We start from the raw sequence: 23,751 nt of genomic DNA, 5'->3' as shown, positions 1-23,751 counted from the left end.
ATTATTATTTTTAAAATATAAAATGGCTACGAATGGGATACAATAACCACACAGAGGTCAAAATAAAAATCAGTACTAATATGATAACTTTATTGCTATAAATAAAAAGAAATACTGTATAGCAGTTTCTTCAACTCCCCTTTGCAATCAGGCACTTCACCCACGTGACTGCAGCGTACCTGCTCACTTCCGCACTGATAGAAAGATCGCGCTACGCAAGCGCGAGAACCCTCCAAACCTTTCTATTCCCCTTCCGTCCTATTTTCCCGCCTCTAATATCATAGAGCTGCGTCGAAGGGGCTAGAGCGGCCGCGTTCCGGATTCCTGCCGTAGGCCCCTCCTCCTTCCGCTGCGAGCCACCCCCTCGCCCCTTGCCGGCTCCTATAAAAGGCAGCCTGTTGACGTCAGCGTCCTCTTCCGCCCGCTCGGCCCCTGCCAACGAGACAGGGCTACCCGAGCCGCCGCCATTGTTGCCGGCCTTTCTTTTTTCCCCCTGTCCCTTCTGAAGCGCGTCCGGAGAATCCGGTGCCATCCGCCAACATGGTGAGGCATCGGAGGCTGGGGGTGGGCTGCGGGGAAGCGGGGGGCCTGGAGCTAAATGCGGGGCTGGGTAAGGCCGCGGGGGAAGCGCGGCTTAGGCTCCGGGAAGGCCGCCGGGCCTGCTGTGGGGTTGGAGGCCTACCAAGAGGGAGGGGGGCCGGTAGCGAGAAGAACCCCAGGCCTAGAAGAGGCCTTTAGAGGAAGTATATAAGCTAAAAGGGCAAATCAAAACTAAAGCAGCTCTGTTATCGCGACTGTAAAACCTGCTTACAGGGGGTTGCTAATGTTGTGGCCAGGGAATTTGGGGTGAAAAGGGCGGCCACTAATAATAAAAGAATGGAAATTTAAAATTTGGGTTTCTGGAGTGGGGCTCCCGACCTTTGAGCTGAAGGGTGTGGTTGATCCTTAGTAATGTGAGGGAGAGGGCTCCCCCCAAACCCTGCGTTGCTTTCCCATGTTAGTCCTACTCGAGAGTAGGCGCATTAAATTGATACGTAACTCGGGGCCCTTCAATTCCAGATTTTTTCCACTTAGGTGGATACAAACCTCTTTTTAAATTAACCGCTTACGGTAGCTAGTATTTCTCTTTATACTCAGTGTTTTTATTTTTAAAGGGGCTCCCCTTTATTTTTCCTTCCCCTTGTTTTTGCGGAGCAGTTCTGGCAGAACAAGCCTACACCCCCCTTTTCAAATACTGTATAATAAGAAGTTTGGATTGGGGGATATGCTAGGGCAAATAGATGAATTTCATTTTTACATCTCCATGCCCATATGTCCTTAGTGTATGTAGTACATACACATGCATGTTAAGGGTCCCAACTCCTTGTATTCCCAAAAGGGGTGTTTGGTGGGCTTGAGCCTCACCATGGCCTCAGCCTAACCTCACAGGGTTTTTAGGATAAAAGTGGAAAAGGAGAGAGTCACGTACACAACCTTCAGCTCCCGAGAGGAAAGGTGGGGTTTAAATGTAATAACAAGAAATGAATTGATGAAGGGGGTCACAGGATGACATATTCAAGCCTTGGTGAGTTCTATGTGCGTTTGAAGATAGGCGTGGCTTCCCTTTGGGGATCTACCAAATAGGGGGAGAATAGGTCTTGGAATCACAGCCAAACTAAAGAATCCCAGAGCTCTATGCATCAGAATATATTTGGTTGGCAGGTAAAAAAAAAATCTGTTGAGGGGGGGAGATAACTTGGGGACGTGAAATGTGGCAGTGTGAGGAAGCTGGGAGAATGCCAGGATGTTATCTCGGCCAAAGGGAGGTACTGCAGTGTGCAGTGTGGAAATTGTATTTTCTCTCTCTTTCTCTTCCCTGCGTTAAAGCAGCCGTCTTATGTAAGCCCTGCGGTCTTTGGCGGGGAGGAGATGCCTAGAGACTTCGGAATTAGATTTTCTCCCACCCCTAAAGCCCAGTGAACCTGTACGTGGGTGACTGGTGCTGAAATGATCTGTTCACACAAACCAGAGTTCGGCGGGTGCCGTTTTGGGAACTGCGAAGGGTGGTTACGTTTCAACCAGACTCCATAGTTCAGAGTGCAGTGGGTGTGGAGGCAATCCCCAGTACAACTTGAAAGATTTTGTGTGCCGTTTTTGTTTTTTTAAAAAAGCCCACAGAGAATGTGTTTGTGGTCTGGTGTGTGTGTTTTTTCAATGTGTCTATAGGCTTTCATGTTTGTCTTGCAATGCCCTTGGAAAAAATTGAATTGGCACATAGAGAGGCTGGCGTGACTAAGTGACGTTATGTACTTTATTATACCAGGTCAAACTGCTGGTTCGTCCTAGTCCAATATTGTCTTCTCTGACTGAGGATAGTAAAAGGGCAGTTCTTTTTAGTTAGTGATAGGCTGGGCTTTATGGGATGGAAGGCAGATTAGTGCTTCACCCACCCTGATGCTTAGGAACAAAATGGTTCATAGCCAGGCTCAATTCGGGTGTCATAGAGCTGGCCACAGCTTAACATCGAGAAACACGTGCAACATGCCTCTCCTTCTCGCCTTATGAAAGAAACGGTTATGCTTGCAACTGCAGCAAGCAGAAGGTTCATTGGTAACAGGAGTTTGGGCAGATCCACACCATGTTAGACTCCTCCCAAAGAATCCTAAGCACTGTAGGTTGCTACAGTATCGTGCTGAGAATTGTAGCTCTGCTGGAAGCTGTGGGGTGGGGTGGGATTGTCGTTCACAAGATTATTTGTTTGTTGGATGCACTTTAAATGTATGGTGTGGGCCTGCCCTAACCAGGATCTGAAACCACATGTTTCCAAGTTTGGAGGTGAATTCCGCAGAGTAGTTATAGCCAGCTTCCTAATACAGAATGACACCTCAGTGCTTCCTCTCTCCGCCCCCCCTTCAATAAAGCAGCCCAGGAATGGCCTGTTGTCTGAAGCAGCCACATTAACCTCCCTTCTGCTGCCCCAGGTGAACTTCACCGTAGACCAGATCCGGGCCATTATGGACAAGAAGGCCAACATCCGGAACATGTCGGTGATCGCTCATGTGGATCATGGGAAATCTACCCTAACAGATTCGCTGGTTTGCAAAGCTGGGATTATTGCCTCAGCCCGTGCTGGAGAAACCCGTTTCACGGACACGAGAAAAGATGAGCAGGAGAGGTGTATCACTATCAAGTCCACGTAAGTCCTTTCCAGAGTCGTCCCCCCCCCCTTCTCTATTCCTGAAACTGCCAGAAAAGGAATCCCCAGCAGAAGGCTCAGCCAGGCAGGTTTCTTTCAGCTGGGGGATGTTCAAATAGGGGTTTAATTCTCCCATTAAAATCACACAGGAGGTTGGTGGTTTGCACCCACCCAAGGATGGCTGTGAGCAGAATTCCTGCATTGCAGCTCTGTGAAGGGGGGGGAATTACATCAGTCAGCAAAGCCTGAGACTTTTAATCTCTGGGTCATGGGTTCAAGCCCCACATTGGGTGAAGGATTCCTGCATTGCAGGAGGTTGGGCTAGATGACCCTTGGGATCCCTTCCAACTCTAGAATTCTGTGATTTGAAAAGGTCTGAAATTTTGCTGATTTATGCTGTAAGCATCTCAAGTTGGTAGTGGAAAGGTAAAACTCCTGATGTAATTCAAGTATGTCTGCATTAATTAGTGCTTTTGAAGCCAAGCCATAGGCCCTCAATACATGTATATTGTATTTTGTCTTCTTTTAATGGGTGTACGCAACTTTGAGTCCCAGTTCAAGGAAAAGGCAGGATTATTATTAACATGTATTACATTTGCATTCTGCTCTATACCCATAGATTTCAGGGCAGTTCACAACATTAAAAACACAAAATACATAATAAAAATAATGACAATTCAATAATTCCCTCCCCTCTCCAACACACTTTAAAAGGGCATTGGATGTCAATTAGCCAAAGACCTGGTTAAAGAGGACCGTTTTTGCCTGGCGCCTAAAGCCGAACCTCCCTGGGGAGAGCGTTCCACAAATGGGGAGCCACTGCAGAAAAGGCCCGTTCTTGTATTTTCACCCTCCGGACCTCCATGGAGGAGGTTTCTTGTGGTGGAACGGTAGTTTAACTGTTAGGAATTTTATGCATCTTCTTCCTCCAGAGCAATTTCTCTCTTCTATGAACTTGCGGAGAACGACTTGGCATTTATCAAGCAAAGCAAAGATGGCTGTGGCTTCCTGATCAATTTGATCGACTCCCCGGGGCATGTGGATTTCTCATCGGAGGTCACGGCTGCCCTGCGTGTCACCGATGGTGCCTTGGTCGTCGTGGATTGTGTTTCTGGTGAGATGTCCCCTTTTGCCTTGAGATCTAGAGCCATGGCCCCTTGCTGTGGCCTTGTCTCCCAAGGACCGTAGGCTGGAAAGGGAAGCAAGTGTGTCCATAGGCTGAACGAAGCCCCACCTTCTGCATTAGGAAGTTTGGGAGGACACAGCCCTAACCCTTATGATCACCCCCCAAGTGCTCCTAGCCCCATAGCAATGACTTGAGCCTTTGTTTCCTCTTCCTCCTAGGGGTGTGTGTCCAAACAGAGACCGTTCTGCGCCAGGCCATTGCTGAGAGGATCAAGCCTGTCCTGATGATGAATAAAATGGACCGGGCTTTGCTGGAGCTTCAGCTTCAGCCGGAGGAACTGTACCAGACCTTCCAGCGCATTGTGGAGAACGTGAACGTCATCATCTCCACTTACGGGGAAGGCGAGGGCGGCCCCATGGGCAACATTATGGTAAGGCAGGCCGTGCGGATGTGCAGTCTTGACCTTTCACCTTTGTGAGCAGCCGTATCATGCTCAAGAGTCGACCTGTTGAAATTGGGTCTGCTCTGACTGGCTTAAATTACGTTTTTGTGCTCTTTTTTCTCAGAGCGGCTTGTGCGATGAAAATAGAAGTGAAGGCTATTAATACCTGGCATAGAATGAGTGCTAAATAAAAATGAAATGCACTCAAAATGTATTTTATAGGTACAAATCCTGCCCACTCCTATTAATGGATAAGTGCATCAAAGTCCATTGACATGTTTTAGGTACCCTAAAAGCCAATTGCCCATGAAAATAAGTGTTTTTGCCTGGCACCCATAGACAGACAACTAATGGTGTGCTTCCCTGAGGAGAGTGATCCACACACAGGGATCCACCTCTGAAAAGGTTGCCACCCTTGTTATCTCCCTTGAAGAAGGGCCTCAGTGGCTGTACTCGTGAGTGTGAATTGGACGTAACCCCTATTGTATATCACAAACGATCGCTAAAATACAGCACGGAAGGACAGTTACATTGACAATTGAGCACCTTGGCCTGTTCCAAAGCGCGACAGAGAAATCAGTATTGATGTTTAGGCATTAGAATGCTTAGAATCCTAGAAGTGTAGAGTGGGATAGGATCGCCTAGTTCAACCCCCTGCAACACAGGAATCTTTCGCCCAGCATGGGGCTCAAACCCACAACCTTGAGATAAAGAGATCTCATCTTCTACCAACTGAACATTTCTTCAAAATGCATGCCACACAGGCATTCATTTTCATTGCCTCTGGAAGGTTCATATGAAGTTATCCCAAATTTCTTAGAATAGCCTCACGTTTAGGGAGTGGTGAAGTGAGCTTTAATTCTGTAACTTTAATATGTAATTGTCACAGTGGCCGGAGTGGACTACTTCAGAGTAACGACGCTACGCAGCTCTGCATTTTATTCTTTTATTGGTGCTGCGTATTTACAGTGCTCAAGTCATTGCTATTTACACGGAGCGATGTTGTCAGTCGGTTTCAGAACCTCCTAATGGCTTTTGGCGCGTCTTTCTCCAACACAAAAGCTTTGGCAGACCCATCCTCTTGCCCCTCCTCTTCCTGCGTAATTCTGGAGTTGGAGGGATGGGTCTTCCCCCCTTGCTTGCCCCTTCCTGTCCCCCCTGGGACCCTGGCTCCTCTACCTTGTCTGAGCCTCGGACACGACTTCCTGCTTCCCCACTGGAATCGGAACTCTCCCTGCTTTCCCCTTTGCTCGGGGACGGGCTTGAACTCAGGAGGGGAGGGACTTCGCGATATCCCCTGTCCCTCACATCCACCCCCCTCCCAAGCTCTCCTTCACCCCTCCCCAGGCCCCCCCCATGTGTCGGTGACGACTGGAAGCCTAAGAACTCAGTGCTCTCCGAGCCCGTTGGTGTGAATACCTCCCCCCAGTCCTGCGAGCCCCCCCCTTCCGCCTGGGCGGACGGGAATCCCAAAAAGTCCGTGGCGTCAGAGCTGGTGGGGGTAAAAACGTTCTGCCAATCTGCTCCTTCCTCTGACTGGGTGGATCTCGGTGACACCCATACCTCATCCTCTGGTTCCTCAAACTCCGCTTCCCAGCGCCATGGTGAGCTGCTCTCCCGTGCCTCCTCCTCCTCCCCCTCCCTTTCCATGTGCCAGGGCTTGGGTCTGTGGGGAAAGAGGGCGTGAAATTCTTCCACCAAGAATTCCTCCTGAATCTGAGTGGCTGGGACCCATTCATTCTGGGACGGTGGAGCATCCTCCCATGCCATGAGGTACTCCAGTCCCCCCACCCCCCACCTTGAATCCAGGATGGCCGTGGCCTCATTGAGTTGCTCCCTGCCTTCCCTCTCCCCCCCTCCCTCGGGGGTTTGTTCGCTGTCCCTGAGCCTGCTGCTTTCCCTGTACGGCGACAGCAGCGATCTATGAAACACTGGATGCACCCTCATGTCCTCTGGCAGTGCCAGCCTGTATGCCACCGGGTTGACCTGTTGCGTGACCGTGAAGGGGCCCAGCCATTTGGGTGCCAGCTTCTTGCACCTCCCTCTGGTGGGAAGGCCCTCCGAGGACAACCACACCTTGTCCCCCACCCTGATGACCTCCCCTTGTCGCCTGTGGCGATCTGCCCCCTTTTTGTACGCTTCCTTGGCCCTCTCCAAGTGTTCTCTGAGCTGCTGGTGCACCGTCTCCAGTTCCTCTGCCCAATCCTCAGCCTGTGGGCCCTCCTCCTCCTCCTCCTCCCTCTCCCTCTCTGGGAAAGATCTGAGGTCGCGCCCGTAATTGGCCTTAAAGGGCGACACCCCTGTGGAGACGTGCACTGCATTGTTGTAGGCAAATTCTGCTAGTGGCAAGCGATCCACCCAGTCCGTTTGCCGCTGGCTGACGTAGCATCTCAGGTACTGCTGCAGAATGGCGTTGACCCTCTCCGCTTGTCCGTTGGTCTGCGGGTGTCTAGCCGTCGACAAGCTGACCTCCACCTGCAGGAGGTTCATGAGCCGCCGCCAGAACCTGGAAACAAATTGGCGGCCACGATCCGAAATAACCCTTAAAGGTAATCCATGCAGTCTGAAAATGTGATCAACAAACAGTTTGGCTGTCTCTTCTGCCGAGACTGCCCTGGCACACGGTATAAAGTGACACATTTTAGACATGAGGTCCACCACCACCAACACTGCAGTCTTACCCCTGGACGAAGGCAGATCTGTGATGAAGTCCATGGACACCACTTCCCACGGCCTGTGTGGTGTGGCTAAGGGCTCCAGCAACCCTGGTGGCGCTGCTCTGACCACCTTCGCCCGCTGGCAGGTGGTACAGCCCCTTACATAGTCTCGAACATCTTCCCGCACCCCTGGCCACCAGAAGTGTCTCATGACTAGGTGAGCGGTTTTGTCCCTTCCAAAATGCCCCGCTGTAGGGTTGTCGTGCATCTGCTTGAGGACCGTACGTCGAAGCTGGGTGGTGGGTAGGTACAGCGCACCCTTGTAGAAAAGCAGCCCTCTGCGTTCTGCAAAGTCTTTTGCCTGCTCCCTCCCCCCTCTCAGTTCTCTGAAGATGCGGTTGGCAAATTCATCCGCTGCCGTCAGTGCTGTGAGTTCTGCCTCGCTCACCACAGCTGCTCCGCAGGACCATGCCGACGGGGGGAAAATGTGCCTTGGGGCTGGTGGCGCCTCCTCCTCCATGTACTCTGGCTTGCGGGAGAGGGCATCCGCCCTGACATTCTGCTCCCCCGGGATGTAGTGGATGGAGAAGTTGAAGTTCGAGAAGAACTCTGCCCACCGTATCTGCCGCTGGTTGAGCACCCTGGCAGTTCTCCAGAACTCCAGGTTCTTGTGGTCTGTGCACACCTGGATGGGGTGCTTTGCGCCCACCAGGAAGTGTCGCCAGTGCTGGAACGCAGCGTAGATCGCAAGAAGTTCCCTATCAAACACTGTGTAGTTGCGTTCAGGCTGTGTCAGCTTCCTGGAGAAGAAGGCACAGGGTCTCCACTCCCTGTTGGCGTCCAGTTGCAACAAAATTGCGCCCACAGCTTTTTCAGAAGCATCTGTCTCAATGCGTAGGGGCGCGTCCTGCACCACATGGAACAGGTTTTGGTCTGAGGCGAACACTCTCTTGAGGCTTTCGAACGCTGCTTGCGCCTCTGGTGTCCACTTGAACTTCTGCTTGCCTCTCAGGCAGTCCGTGATGGGAGCCGTAACGCGAGAGAAGTTCTTGATGAACTTCCTGTAGAAGTTAGCGAAGCCTAGTAGGCGTTGGGCATCTTTGCGCGTCCTGGGGCTGTGCCAGTCCAGGATGGCCTGCACCTTGTCTTTGTCCATCGCCAGCCCCTTGTCTGACAGCTTGTAGCCCAGGAAGTCCACCTCTTTGGTGTGAAACTTGCACTTCTCCAGCTTCACATACAGGTGGTTCTCCTTCAGGCGTTGCAACACCTCCCTGACATCTTTCACATGCTGCACTGGGTCATTCGAGTAGATAAGGATGTCATCTAGGAAGACCAAGCATTTCCTGAAGAGGAGGGACCCCAGTCTGTGCACCAGCATGGTGAATTTCGCCCAATATGCGCGAACTGTCATATTTCCTTGGCGTAAATTATGCAGTTCCTCCTTAGTCTGGTCCAAATGACTATCGGACGAATACATCGTCCTCAAACCTTCTAGAAATTGTTGGACATTTTTCATGCAAGGATTCTTGGTTGCGATTAATGGTCTTAGCCACTCCCTGGCTGCTCCGGTGAGATGTTCCACAATAAACGCTACTCTGTGCTCATCATCGGGGAACTCATTCTGGTGCAGCTCAAGAGCATACACGATCTCAGTCTCAAAGCCCTGAAACTCCTTCGGGTCTCCATTGAACTTGCTTACAAGGGTCCCTGCTCTCCTTCCTGGCAGCACTTGGACTTGGGGAGCCCCTCCCGCCTTGTTTTTCTCTGCATGCAGCTTGTTTTGGAGGTCTACCGCCACCGCCCTTAAATGCTGCTCTTTTTCCTGGAGCTCTCTCACCTGTTCCGCAAGTTGTAACCGGTCGTCCTGGACCTTCTTAGTCTCCTCTTTAGCTGCCTTCAATTCTCCCTGCGCCTGCAGCGACAGCTGTTGCAGTTCTAGCTGGGCTTGCTCAGCGATCTGCCGCCACTTCTCCGCCTCGGACACGCTCATCCCGGCAACTCCGAAGTAGCCCAAAAATGATTAGGAGGTTGCTGTCACAGTGGCCGGAGTGGACTACTTCAGAGTAACGACGCTACGCAGCTCTGCATTTTATTCTTTTATTGGTGCTGCGTATTTACAGTGCTCAAGTCATTGCTATTTACACGGAGCGATGTTGTCAGTCGGTTTCAGAACCTCCTAATGGCTTTTGGCGCGTCTTTCTCCAACACAAAAGCTTTGGCAGACCCATCCTCTTGCCCCTCCTCTTCCTGCGTAATTCTGGAGTTGGAGGGATGGGTCTTCCCCCCTTGCTTGCCCCTTCCTGTCCCCCCTGGGACCCTGGCTCCTCTACCTTGTCTGAGCCTCGGACACGACTTCCTGCTTCCCCACTGGAATCGGAACTCTCCCTGCTTTCCCCTTTGCTCGGGGACGGGCTTGAACTCAGGAGGGGAGGGACTTCGCGATATCCCCTGTCCCTCACAGTAATAAACATTTTCAAAGTCTGTGCCCTTCATGGTCCCCCCCCTTTGAGAACAGTTAAAATAATAATGACATATTAAAAGACGAGCTCCCAGCACGTCGGGAAGTTGACTCCTTAGGTATTGTGCCCCAACCTTAATGTGTTCTCCTTGCCTTCCAGATTGATCCGGTTCTGGGCACCGTCGGCTTTGGCTCTGGCTTGCACGGCTGGGCTTTCACGCTGAAGCAGTTTGCCGAGATGTATGTGGCGAAATTTGCAGCAAAGGGCGAAGGGCAGCTGAGCACAGCTGACCGTGCGAAGAAAGTAGAAGACATGATGAAGAAGCTGTGGGGAGACAGGTGAGAGCGGCTTTGGCTTCTGGAGTTGGGCTCTTTAGAATCCACTCTGCAGGTCGGAATGCTGTGGGGCGAACACTTACAGCTGACCTCCCTGCAAACGGGCAGGAACAGAGCAAGCACTTGGTTCTGAGACTAGTCCTGAGAATTGTCCCCTATTTGTTGACTTGGCTTGGCCACCAAGGGTCAGATCCAGGCCATACATGTAAAGCATGTAGCTTTCTCTAGAGAGCGGGGATACATAGCCCTCAAGACCCCTCAGTTTTCAAGGCGGTCACACCAACTAGGCTCGGAGGACTCCAAAAGGCACAGCGGAGGCTGACTGCCTTTGAGGAGGGGCAAGTGAGGAAACAGCAACCTGTCAAAGGAGTTGGGGGCCTTGGAATGTAGAAATTTGGCTCTTCCAAAAGATGGCCATGCAGGCAGATTCCAGGAATCCGCCCGCTTAGTTGGTTACTCTGAGAAGGTGACAGGCAGGCCAGACACTGCTTTCGCTGCAAAGCTGAAGCTTGCATGCCTTTTTGTCCCTAGGTACTTTGACCCAGCCACCGGCAAATTCAGCAAGTCGGCCAACAGCCCAGATGGGAAGAAGCTGCCAAGGACTTTCTGCCAGCTGATCCTGGACCCGATTTTCAAGGTGATGCACTTCGCTCCCAGTTTTCCCTATAGAGTTGCTTGGTGCTCTTTGTGGTCTGGCGCAATCTGAGCATGATGATGGAAAAAAATTCTTCACTTTGACCTGACATGTTGTTTGAAGAAGTTTTTGTAGGTCTGACCCAGAGTTTGCCAATCCACACTACAGAGCCTCCCAATAAAACTTTCTGAGAACCTCCCGCTTTTGCTTTAGCACCAGTAGAAGTGTTCCACTGCCCTCTCTCTGTATAGGTCCAGACTTGAGAGGGGCTTCCAACTCTAAAGCACTTGGAATAAGAACGTAAAAATGGTGGTTCTGGATGATTTTATTTATAGAAGTACAGTCATACCTTGGAAGTCGAATGGAGTCCGTTCCGCAAGTCCATTTGACTTCCAAAACCAAAGTGCAGCTTCTGATCGGCTGCAAGATGCTTCTGCAGCCAATCGGAAGCCCCAAAATAGTTGCAAACTGGAACACTCCCGTCCGGGTTTGCGGCATTCGGGAGCCAAAATGTTCGAGAACTAAGCTGTTCGAAAACCAAGGTACGACTGCTGATTCTGTTGTCCCACCATATAATAAAATATCAAGGTAGTCTTAATGAATTAAATTTAAAAAATCAAGATGGTTATTAAGTTGACAAGCCAACGAAAATTAAGTAGCTGCATAGGCCTGGCGTTGCAATGTCTCGAGACGCCTGAGGAAAAAAAAGAGGGTACTTGTCAAATCAGCTGGAAGAGTGTTCATCGGCATGGGACTGGGTGCCTGACTTCTGTTTGTGGTCATCTGAGCCTCTGTAAATGAGGGCGGGGCAATGAGCAGCTTTCCTCTGCATGATCTCAATGACCAAGTCTGGGATATGAAGGCTGTGGGGCTCGTTAAGGTATCCCAGGACCTAGTCATTCAGGTCTTTGTATAGGAACAAAAGAACCTTGAATCTGCTTTGGCAGCATATGCACAGCCAGTGTAGATATTTTAGTTGCTGCTTTTTAAAGCCAAACGTCAGGGCAGCCAGCACAGTGTGAAATACAAATGGACTTGTGCATTAGCTGTATTGCCTTTGCCTGGGAAGGAAGCCTGACGACCTGTTTTGAGTGTTTTTCCTTGCTTTGGGAGACGGTAACGCGCTTCTTCTGTGGGAGCTGCACCCATCCAGCCTAGCCTAATGTGCGTGCAATTATTTCTCCTTCAAAAGGTGTTTGATGCGATCATGAACTTCAAGAAGGAGGAAACCGCCAAACTGATAGAGAAGCTGGACATAAAGCTGGACAGCGAGGATAAAGACAAGGAGGGGAAACCCTTGCTGAAGGTGAGGGGGCAGGTGGCTCATGCCCTAGGGGGGGTGGGGGTGGGGGTGGGGGTAGAAGTTAAAATGCCTGCTGGGATAGGAAACCTTCAGTAGGCACCAGAGGGCCTTTCTGACCTCAGCTGGAAAGGGATTCCATAGAAATGGGCTCACAGGTTTCTTGTGGGATATGAGCCATTGAGGGGGGGCAGTAACAGGAGCTTCCCTCAGCACTGCAGGGTGTTGCTGGTATAATCTTAATATTTACAACCAGACAACGGTTTCGTTTTTTGGAATAATAAATTTTCAGAGTAGCTTTTGCAGTTCTATCAAAAATTACTGATTTGGTTATACTGTTAGAAATACAAAGACCAATAATTATGAAGTTATTGTGAGGTTTAATAAGTTGACTTTACATTTGGGGGAACTTTTCTGCTGTACTTTATTGGAAGGAGAAAAATAATCATTTCCTTGATAACAATTTAAACAATTTCTTTAACTAAAACAAAAACATTATAGCATATGTGTCCATGTCTGTTAACTGATGTGGTTAGACATTTTGTTATTTTTATTTTAAACTTAGACTGAGTTTTATCACACATGAAAAACTTAAATCCTTATTTCCTTTGGACCAGGCATCCCCAAACTCAGCCCTCCAGCTGTTTTTGGACTACAGCTCCCATCATCCCTAGCTAACAGAACCAGTGGTCAGGGATGATGGGAATTGTAGTCCCAAAACAGCTGGAGGGCCGAGTTTGGGGGTGCCTGCTTTGAACTAAAGTACAGCTTAAATAGAAAACTACCTTTAGAAAGATTTTTCCTCCAAAAGCATTTTATTTAATTTAAAAATGCAATTTAAATTTTTAAAATGCGATACCCCCCTATTTTTTTAAATTAAAAAAACAATTGATTTTTATCCACCCTGATTTGTGGTGCCCTTGCCATGTGAGCGGGTCAGATGACTCTCCTCTCTGAACTCGTGGTTCCTCCCTCTCCTTCCCAGGCTGTGATGAGACGCTGGCTGCCGGCTGGGGATGCTCTGCTGCAGATGATCACCATCCACCTGCCCTCTCCCGTCACCGCTCAGAAATATCGTTGCGAGTTGCTGTATGAAGGGCCCCCTGATGACGAAGCTGCCATGGGTAGGTAGCAGCTCACCTGAAGACGAGCAGGGTGCCCCCTCCCCAGAAAGAGGTTGACTGTCTAGTGAAGAAAGCGGCCTTGCAGAAACAGTTGCAGTTTTTTCTTGTGCCCCTAGAGCCTTTAAATAATGTTTTTTTTAAAAAAATTCTTCCCCCAGGAATTAAGAACTGCGACCCCAAGGGGCCCCTGATGATGTACATCTCCAAAATGGTGCCGACCACCGACAAGGGCCGCTTCTACGCTTTTGGGCGGGTCTTCTCTGGCATCGTGTCCACCGGCCTGAAGTGCAGAATCATGGGACCAAACTACACCCCAGGCAAGAAGGAGGATCTCTACCTGAAGCCAATCCAGAGGTCCGTTTTTTCAAAAAATCGCCGGGTTCTGCTTCTCACTTGCCGTCCCTGTCAGCAGGCTCATGTGAACTTTGGGTGGCAGGAGGAAGCAGCTAAAAGGATATAAGAGTTCAAGACCAAAACCCCACCTCATCCAGCAATTCTGTTCTGCGGAGTCCAGCTATATGTAGCTCCAGAAAACATAACCAGGCTGGGTGTGAGTGGGTTTAGCACCCTTGTGATTCCAGGGGCCCCGCCTTAAGTAACCCTCAAAGAGGAGAACTGAGTGAGAGCTCCCATTTGGCAGGGAGTTCTTCCACAGATGCACCCATGATCAGACCTGGTTGAGGAGGACACCCTTTTTTTGTGTGTGCAAGTCCAGGCTTACCCAGTCCAGGCTTACCCAGCAGCCGAGTTTCATCCCTGGTTCTAAGAGAAAAGGTTAAGGACCTCCTCAATAAGTTTCTTCCCCAGGGCAGGAGAATGAGTTTCTTCACCTGGGAAATCCAATGGCCTTTAGGTCAGGGGTCAGCAAACGTTTTCAGCAGGGACCGGTCCATTGTCCCTCAGACCTTGGGGGGGGGGCAGACTATATTTTGAAGAAAAAATATATGCAAGAGAACCACGAGCCCTGGTGGCAGCTTACCCTGTGTCTTGCGAGCGGGCAAGGCGATGAGCAGCGCACGAAAGAGCTCTGGGAAGGGGGTGGTTAAAATGGCGGCTGCTCGAGCGCAGCTGCTGCTGCTGGCATCAACAAAGCCCAGCCCCCTTCCTCCTCTAGGCAGGGCGGGGAGCAGCCAGGAGGACTGGCCGCCCCCGTGTGAGGGAGAGAGAGGGAAAGAACGCTTGCACTGGCGATCCATGCGACGATTCCTGGACTGTCCGCGGGCCGGATCCAGAAGGCAATTGGGCCTGATCCAGCCCGCGGGCCTTACTTTGCCAACCCATGCTTCAGATCCCTAGCTAGCCGGACCAGTGGTCAGGGATGATGGGAATTGTAGTCTCAAACATCTGGAGGGCCGAGATTGAGGATAACCTGTTCATAACCTGTCCCTGGGGAGAGGGGATATGGAATAGTTTTCCCCTGGCAGTGGCTCATTTCAAAAGAATGCCAATCTGCCCCCAGAGCTTCCCCCCCCCCAATCTCCTTTTGCTGTCCTTCACCTTCTCACCACTTCACAATTCTCTCCCCTCTCCAGAACCATTCTCATGATGGGCCGCTACGTGGAGCCCATCGAGGACGTGCCTTGTGGCAACATCGTGGGACTGGTTGGCGTCGACCAGTTCCTGGTCAAGACGGGCACCATCACCACCTTTGAGCACGCCCACAACCTGCGCGTCATGAAGTTCAGCGTCAGCCCTGTGGTGCGCGTCGCCGTGGAGGCCAAGAACCCAGCGGACCTGCCCAAGCTGGTGGAGGGGCTGAAGAGGTTGGCCAAGTCTGACCCCATGGTGCAGGTGAGCCGGGATGGGTAGCCTGCTTAGAAAACCCCATTGAGGCCTTCAAAAGGGTTTTTAGGTGTGGGAGATGACAGGGGGGCAGCACATTGTGAGCCGGTGTTGGGGATGGGGGACGCTTCTTGGTTTGGGCTGGGCCTCATTTCCGCTTCCTGAGGAAACTGCGCTGCTTCATTCCTTTCACTCTTTCCCATCTTCCAGTGTATCATTGAGGAGTCTGGGGAGCACATCATCGCTGGCGCTGGGGAGCTGCATCTGGAGATCTGCCTGAAGGATCTCGAGGAGGACCATGCCTGCATTCCAATTAAGGTACTTGCACCACGTGACAAGTCTCGAGCCCGGTCTTGGGGCTGCAGCTGTCCGGGAGTTGAGAGAAGGTGCGGCTCTAAGCCCCCTTGCTCAAAAGCAGCAGAATCCTACATAAATCTTTGTGAGGCTCAAAGCTGGTTCAGCTGCCAGCTCGGGGGAGGGGGGGCAGTCTTGGTTATGACACTTTTGGCTTTAGGTCTCTGACTATAAGATCCAATGACCCATCTAGTCCAGCATCCTGTTCTCACAGTGGCTGACCAGGTCCCTGCAAGCAAGACCCAACCATAAGAGCACTCTCCCCCTCTATTGGTTTCCAGCACCTGATATTCAAGAGCGTTACAGCAACAACAACAACAAATTTTTGAATAATTTATCATTTATACCCCACCCATCTGGCTGGGTTTCCTCAGCCACTCTGGGTGGCTTCCAATAAAATATTAAAATACAGTAGTCCGTCAAACATTAAAAGCTTCCCTAAACAGGGCTGCCTTCGGATGTCTTCTAAAATTCTGGTAGTTGTTTTTCTCTTTGACATCTGGTGGGAGGGCATTCCACAAGGAGGGTGCCACTACCGAGAAGGCCCTCTGGCTGTGGAGGCAGAACATGGCTACTTGGCTAATAGCCATGAACACCCTTGTCCTCAATGCATTTGGCCCATCCTCTTTTGAAGCCACCCAAGCTGCTGCCCCTACTGCCTCCTGTGGGAGCGAGTTCCATACTTAAGTTCAAACTATGCGCTGCCCCCTACAGGACGGATGAGGAACCTGTGGCAGTGCAGATGTTGCTGTGCTGGCAGTTAACATAATCTTTGACCTTCCTAATGGGCTGATGGAGGAGTTCAGCAGCAAATCCCATGGTCCCTATCTAGCAGGACCAGTGGTGAGGGATGATGGGAAATGTAGTCTCAAAGCACCTGGAGAGCCGAGGTTGAGGAAGCCTGATGTATGCCACTACTACAGCTTGTGTTTTGTTAGCCCCAAAATGGAAAACAAGCGAGGTCCCATCTAAAGAAGAGGGGCAACTTTAGTTGGCTGAATATTCACAGCTTGTAGACTTAACATAAGAATGAGAGGCCAAGAAGAGCATATGTTTAGAGAAGATTGGAAAATGTTTTTTTTGAATATATGGGGGGGGGAATTGTGTACACTTGAAAACGCTGGCAGCATTAAGATAAATTCAACAAGTGTCAAAAAGTTTTGATGGATGCAATAATGGGATAGTGAATGGCAGAGCTTTTGTAAAATATGCAGGGATTTATGAACCATGAAAAGAGAAGAAGGGAAGTCATTGATATCTTAAAACAAAGCCATTTCTACATTCTATCTCATTCTATCTATCTTCAGCCATCTCAACCCTTGCTTTTTCATGCAAAACCATTTGCAGTCGTTTGCGGTCATCAACAGCTATCAGTCAGTCAATCACCCATTTCCACCACCCTTCTGAGTGATCCCCCCTCCCCATCCCCACCCCTCCCCACCCCTTCTCTACATAAGTGCCTGGAAACTTCCATTTCACTGTATCTGAAGAAGTGTGCATGCACACGAAAGCTCATACCAAAATAAAAACTTAGTTGGTCTTTAAGGTGCTACTGAAGGAATTTTTTTATTTTATCTCAAGGCATTGTACAAGATGCAATAAAAACAGTCCACATTGGCTTTGAAGCAGCAAGGGACTTAAACATTAACTTTTTAAATCTTCCTGGCAGAAATCCGACCCAGTGGTCTCTTACCGCGAGACGGTCAGCGAAGAGTCGAGTGTGCTGTGCCTTTCCAAGTCCCCCAACAAGCACAACCGCCTGTACATGAAAGCCCGCCCCTTCCCCGACGGCCTGGCCGAGGACATCGACAAAGGCGATGTCTCCGCCCGCCAGGAGCTGAAGACACGGGCCCGTTACCTGGCCGAGAAGTATGAGTGGGACGTCGCCGAGGCCCGCAAGATCTGGTGCTTCGGTCCGGACGGCACTGGCCCCAACATCCTGACTGACATCACCAAGGGTGTGCAGTACCTCAATGAGATCAAGGACAGCGTTGTGGCAGGCTTCCAGTGGGCCACGAAGGAGGTAAGCAAGAGTGGGCTCCACTCATTGCAGGGCGGTGGGCTGTCTGTGTTCTGCCTTCTTGGAATAGAGCCGGAACTTGTTGTAGTAGTAGTAGTAATTAATAATTTATTACTTCTACCCCGCCCGTCTGGCTGGGTTTCCCCAGCCACTCTGGACGGCTTCCAACAAAATATTAAAATACAATAGTCAGTCAAACATCAAAAGCTTTCCTAAGCTTCTTCTAAAAGTCTGGTACTTGTTTTTCTCTGACATCTGGTGGGAGGGCGTTCCACAAGGGCAGGTGCCACTACCAAGTACGCCCTCTGCCTGGCTCCCTGTAACTTCCACTGAGTGCTTTGGCACCATCAGCCCCTCAAGGCTGTGTTGCAGCTTTAGGAAGTTGAATCGGCTTCATGGGTGATTGGCTCTTGCCTCTCTTGAGTTGCGAAGGGACGGCCTTTTCAGGTGTTTGCTTTTCCTTGCTGGGTGTTGCTTGTCTACATTTCTTCTCGATCGAGGAGGGTGGGGGTGTCCTGCTGGGTGCTCAGTCCGTTCCCCCTCTGAGGGCATGAGTACTGACCAACATGCACCACACACTGCCTCTTCCCCAGGAGGAGCTGGCAGGGGGAGTGGGGAGACAGAGGATGAGGCTACTGTGGGGCAGGGATGGTAGGGGAATTAAAGGGTACTTGTATCTCCCCTCCCTGTTTCTAGTCTCCGATTCTTCTTTTTTTTTTGTATATAATAATCTTCATCTTCATTAGTTTTCAATTACAATAACCCAGTAATAGCCTCATTATAACAAAGCCAAATTATATAATACAGTTGCCAATTACAATTATTCAGATGCCAGATTAAATAATTTAGGTGGCCTCCCGTGTGCTAGAATTGATGGTTTGATGGTTTGCTTTATTTCTGCGTTCCAAAATCTTACTCATCTCAATTATACTCCAGTTAAAATAACAGTCCCGTATACAACAGCTGCAATATTAACGGCATCCATTCGTATTGACACGTTAAGTGATTTATAAAGCTACAGGTGAAGCGTGCAAACTATATCCTTGTCCCTCCTGTGTGTGACAATTATTCTGTCCATGGTGTTTCTTCCCGTCCTTGTAAAATATTATGCCTATCTTTTCTCAGTTGCTGCTGCTCTCCATCATATCTAGTCTATTATTCTCTGCCCCTTAGTGGATCGCCCTCTTTCCACCCTGTGGTTCCCCTGGGCGGCGGCTCCTCCTTCTCCCGGCTCTGCAGGAAGAAGGCTGACCTTAGGCTGAAGGAGACATTGGCTCTACCTTTGCTTCTTGGCTGCTTAATTGCTTTTTTTAATAATAAAAGAACAACTGTGTTGTCTGCTTCAGAGAGGAAGGACAGGAAAATTGGGTTGAATGCAAACTAGAAAATGATTTTCTCCCCCCAACCTCTTGCTTTTCTCCAGGGTGCCCTTTGCGAGGAAAACATGCGCGCCGTCCGCTTTGACGTGCATGACGTGACCCTGCACGCGGACGCCATCCACCGCGGAGGTGGCCAAATCATTCCCACGGCCAGAAGGTGCCTCTATGCCTGTGTGTTGACAGCTCAGCCCCGCCTCATGGAGCCCATCTACCTTGTGGAGATCCAGGTGGGTAACCTGAGGCAGGCTGTGTTCTTGAGAGGCGGCAGCAGCCCTTTGGCTTAACTCTGTGCAGTGCTGTAACACATACCCACTTTCTTCCCCTTCTAGTGCCCAGAACAGGTTGTGGGTGGCATCTATGGCGTGCTGAACAGGAAGCGGGGCCACGTCTTTGAGGAGTCCCAGGTGGCTGGCACCCCCATGTTTGTGGTCAAGGCCTATCTCCCCGTCAACGAGTCCTTTGGTAAGTGTCAGCTTTTATCAGCCTCTCTTGGCACTTGCAGCTTCCAGGTAACTTTTGTCTGCAGCCAGAGGTGTGAAGGTTCAATCAGAGGTTGACTCCCAGGCTAATCTGGAGGTGGCTGCTACAAAGTTGAGTGGGTCTTGCCCTGATAGCAGACTTCTGTCCCTGAGCACAATTCAAAGTGTTGGTACTGACCTTTAAAGCCCTAAATGGGCTTGGCCCAGTATAACTGAAGGAATGTCTCCACCCCCATCGTTCGGCTTGGACACTGAGGCCCAGCTCTGAGGGCCTTGGTGGTGGAGCCCTCCTCGTTGAACGCCTTCCCATCAGATGTCAAGGAAATAAACAACTATCTGACTTTTAGAAGACATCTGAACGCAGCCCTGTTTAGGGAAGTTTTCAATGCTTGATGTTTTCTTGTGTTTTTAATATTCTGTTGAGAGTGGCTGGGGAACCTCAGCCAGATGGGTTGAGTATAAATTAATAAATTATTACTAATATTATTCATTAAGGTATATGCCTCCAGGATGCTGCTGTTAGCTAAGACAAGGAGCTGGTTGTGGGGGGTGTGGGTAAACTTGAACACCTGTATTTCTGTCTTAACGTTTTGCTTGCTTATAGTATAAACTCTTCTCTCTTCCTCTCTCTCTCCACAGGCTTCACTGCCGACTTGAGATCCAACACAGGTGGCCAAGCTTTCCCCCAGTGTGTGTTTGACCACTGGCAGATCCTGCCCGGAGACCCGTTCGACAACACCAGCCGCCCCTGCCAGGTGGTCGCGGAGACCCGCAAGCGCAAAGGGCTGAAGGAGGGCATTCCCGCACTAGATAACTTCCTGGACAAATTGTAAAAACCTACCAACCAGAATTAAAAATGCAGCACCAGATGTAAAAGAATAAATTTAAAAATGTATGTTGTGGGACTCCAAATTTAACTTGCATAATAACATCAGTGCCGCAGGTGTCTTGCAAAAGGCATTGGGCCACTTCCTTGCTTGATCTTCAGTCTAGGGGCAGATTTTAAAAAGAGCTGTGTCTGCGTTCAGCCTTAGGGGTTCCAGGCCGTCTGCACACAAACTAGCGGGGCCGCTCACCGAGTGCCATTATAACTTCAAAAAATACATTTCCATCTGATGCAACTGAAACGTTGCCCGTCTCCATATTTATTTGACGCTCGGAGCCAAGTGAAGGGGAAAACCTGGTTTTTCCCTCCCTCTGTTTGCAGGTTGGGGAGTACAGGCAAACTTCTGAAAAGAAACGGGTGCGTGAAATTTCATTCCATACTCAAATACTGGATTCAACAGGGAAGGTGGGGGGCAGTCTGGAGGAATTTTCTTTTAGGATTGGGAGAGAAAAGGGGGGAGGCTTTTCTAGTTGGGCAAAAGCTAGAAGGCCCACAGCCTCTCTGCAAAATGGGTGTCATTGTGCAAATCAATGTATTAGTACCACTGGAATAATAAATTTAATAAGATGAGGCTCTGCCTGTTGTGTTGGATGTCTTTAACAGCTATTGTGACCTGAGCCCATACACTTGGAAGCAAGGGGGGAGCTCCATCTGTGCTGTACAAAAGCAGTTTTATTTAGAAAACTCTATGCTTAGTGCAGGGGTTGTATGTGTGCACACAGTCCTTTGGTGACCTGCAGGACTGTTGTAATGAGGCCTGCGGCAAGCATTCAGCGGTAACCCATAGATGAAGGCTGCAGTGTGTGGTGCCCACGACAGTTTATCTGGTTCTACAGATAATGCCCACAGGCCTCAAAAAGATGAGTGGTCCTTGAAACTTCATAGCTCCCGGATTTAAGCATAGATTACTGTCCTGCAACCCAGGGTCTTTTCAAAAGACAATTGCAACCTGTTGAGCATTAACATTCTTTTTCTCTGCATGTGAAGGCCTCTGGGTTTAATTTTTGTGAATAGCTGGTCAAAAAAACACAATGGTTTTCGCAAACTCCCAGCAAGCAAATCAGGATGAGTGCTCATTAACTTGTAACCACCCCCTCTTCCCTTGCAAACAACATGCTCCGTGAGGACTAGATACAATCTAGCCTGTTTGCAAGCAATCAAAATAGGTCGCCTGGGGACTCACAGGCATGAATAAAGACCAGTAGTGATTGAGTGAATTATCTTAGCAATAATTAAGAGGTATATATACATCACTGAATAAATAAATGGACTTGTTTCATGTTTCCTGAAACACTAGGCAACCCAAAACATCCTTTGAAATTCACACTTCTCAGAAGTTAGCAAATCCAGCCCAATGTATGCCAAAATGTCTAAGTTTGGCTAAAGTGGACATTGAAATGAATGGCAGAAAAATGCATTGCTGTATATTACAGGAAATTGCTTGCAAAAAGTGTGTATGAGCAAAATTGCATACCAGAATGCGGATATTGGGAGAAATTTTCATTAGAGCTTTTTAATAAACAAGCAAAGGCCCCCACCCCTACCCTGAAAAACAAACGTGGAACTGAATTTGTGATTGAAACAAATTGACATTTGTCTAAAATTAATCACTAATCATGGTATGGTCAGATGGGGCTTATTAACCTGGGAAGGAGAAGGAAAACTGATCCTAAACCTCCCCTGCCTTGCGAGATACCTTTGGGAGAAGAAAGGGTTTAGGAATAAACTGCACAAATCCTAAATGGATTCCCTAAAATGATTGGATGCTGCCTTGTGCACCAGGAACTCCTGCAGCTAGGTGTCTTGCTCTACTCTCCTTTGGACCCCATCAGCAAATCTTTTCCTCTGGGCAGCGCAGGACTCCCATACACACTGCCCAGGCTTGCACCCTGGGGTGGTCACTTGGGTACTGCTAACACAGTGGTTGGACTTCATCCCTGGAGGCACACTCCATTGTCTTTTGAGACAGACTGCAAGGATTGAGGTCACATGATCCTCTCTGAAGAGGAAGCCCTGGCCTGCTAGTACCTTCCAGCTTATTGGCTCTTAAGGTAGACTCGCCTGAAGTTTGTGTTTGGGGAGGCTCATGTTAATATATTTTCAGGTGGGGAATCTTTTGGGCTCCGGGGTCCGGATCTTTACTACCTGGCCCCACTGAGTGGGTGAACGGTGCAGCTGGGTGGGGCAACCCACAGGTCAATCACACGGCATCATGTACGGGTGAGTTGTCTTCCACCTGTCAAAATTCCTTATGGAGGGGTCCCAAGAGCCCAACAGCTGGCTGCACAAAGGGCATTTCGTATTGCCAGTCCCAACCCTGCATTTTACCCGGCTGATGAGTGGAGGGAAGAGAGAGGGTTATGAGGGGAAGGGGAAAGATGGAAATAAATTGTTGAATGTTGGTAGGTAATGAAATGATTAATGTGAATCTATAAGTAAAATGTGCTGGAGGAAACTCTTGAGAGTCCCATGGACTGCAAGAAGATCAAACCTATCCATTCTGAAGGAAATCAGCCCTGAGTGCTCACTGGAAGGACAGATTCTGAAGCTGAGGCTCCAATACTTTGGCCACCTCATGAGAAGAGAAGACTCCCTGGAAAAGACCCTGATGTTGGGAAAGATTGAGGGCACTAGGAGAGGGGGACGACAGAGGACGAGATGGTTGGACAGTGTTCTCGAAGCTACGAACATGAGTTTGACCAAACTGCGGGAGGCAGTGCAAGACAGGAGTGCCTGGCGTGCTCTGGTCCATGGGGTCACGAAGAGTCGGACATGACTAAACGACTAAACAACAACAACATAAGTAAAATGTACTGTATAGGTAAAGCCCCCTTGACAGCTAAGTCCAGGCGCGGGTTGCGGCGCTCATCTCGCTTTACTAGCTGAGGGAGCCGACTTTTGCCCGCAGACAGTTTTTCCGGGTCATGTCGCCAGCATGACTAAGGCACTTCTGGCGAAACCAGAGCAGCGCACAGAAACGCCGTTTAGCTACTGCCCTCTTACCTGCAGGTCTCAGGGTAGTTCACAGGATAAAATCAGAATTGTTGTTGTTTAGTCGTGTCCGACCATAGCACGCCAGGCATAGCGTGTATAAAACCACAAAGTACATAATATAAAACCACAAAGTACATAATCACAATAAAAACAGCAACAACCTCATTTAACTCCCCTTCAGACAAATGTTCCCCACAAAGTCACTTCCCCCTTTTGTTTTTTAGCTGCTTTATTTTTTCCCCCTTTAAGCTGCCTTGAGTCCCTCTGGGAAAAACAAATTACAGGCACACTTGGTGGGGACGCAGGAGAGGGCCTTCTCGGTGGTGGCTCCTCCCAGACAACTGGAACTCCCTCCTTGCTGCCCTTCCACCGGCAGGGGAAGACCTCCTTGTCCCAACAGGCTTTCAGGGGAACCCACGGCTTTCAATGAAAGGGCTGGGGCCATGCTGTTTTTCATGCGTACATCGTTTTAATTATATCATATCAGTGTTTAATATTTCATTCTATGTTCTTAGCTGCTCTTTTGTTTGTTTGTTTGTATGTTGCTTTTGAATCACTCTCTGGGGAAAATGACAGGGTAAAAAATATTAATTTCTTGGGCTTCA

At 49.5% G+C, this 23,751-nt stretch overlaps 1 protein-coding gene and 1 non-coding gene across 2 annotated transcripts; both read left to right on the top strand.

Annotated features, from left to right (window-relative positions):
- Positions 1-403: 403 nt before the first annotated feature.
- Positions 404-20,723, top strand: LOC118086535 (elongation factor 2). The gene is made up of 15 exons (XM_035118262.2): positions 404-543; positions 2,961-3,175; positions 4,108-4,289; positions 4,520-4,731; positions 10,019-10,197; positions 10,726-10,831; positions 12,021-12,134; positions 13,114-13,252; positions 13,411-13,606; positions 14,785-15,043; positions 15,245-15,352; positions 17,058-17,411; positions 18,832-19,014; positions 19,117-19,249; positions 19,906-20,723. The coding sequence occupies exons 1-15, from the start codon at positions 541-543 to the stop codon at positions 20,097-20,099; spliced, it is 2,577 nt and encodes an 858-aa protein (XP_034974153.1). The 5' UTR covers positions 404-540; the 3' UTR covers positions 20,100-20,723.
- LOC118088067 (small nucleolar RNA SNORD37) lies at positions 10,899-10,971 on the top strand. The gene has a single exon (XR_004692927.1). It is a non-coding gene; the product is annotated as a small nucleolar RNA SNORD37 (small nucleolar RNA).
- Positions 20,724-23,751: the final 3,028 nt, after the last annotated feature.

This window comes from Zootoca vivipara, chromosome 6 (genome assembly GCF_963506605.1).
Source record: "Zootoca vivipara chromosome 6, rZooViv1.1, whole genome shotgun sequence".
NCBI lineage: Eukaryota > Metazoa > Chordata > Lepidosauria > Squamata > Lacertidae > Zootoca > Zootoca vivipara.
Note: the sequence above shows the minus strand (reverse complement) of the source record. Positions and strands in the feature narration are given on the sequence as shown.

What these genes read in the sequence shown, in the direction of transcription:
- LOC118086535 (XM_035118262.2), top strand. An exon ending in AGGGGAAACCCTTGCTGAAG is followed by an intron (nt 12,135 to 13,113) that starts GTGAGGGGGCAG and finishes TCTCCTTCCCAG; the next exon opens with GCTGTGATGAGACGCTGGCT. An exon ending in ATGCCTGCATTCCAATTAAG is followed by an intron (nt 15,353 to 17,057) that starts GTACTTGCACCA and finishes TCTTCCTGGCAG; the next exon opens with AAATCCGACCCAGTGGTCTC.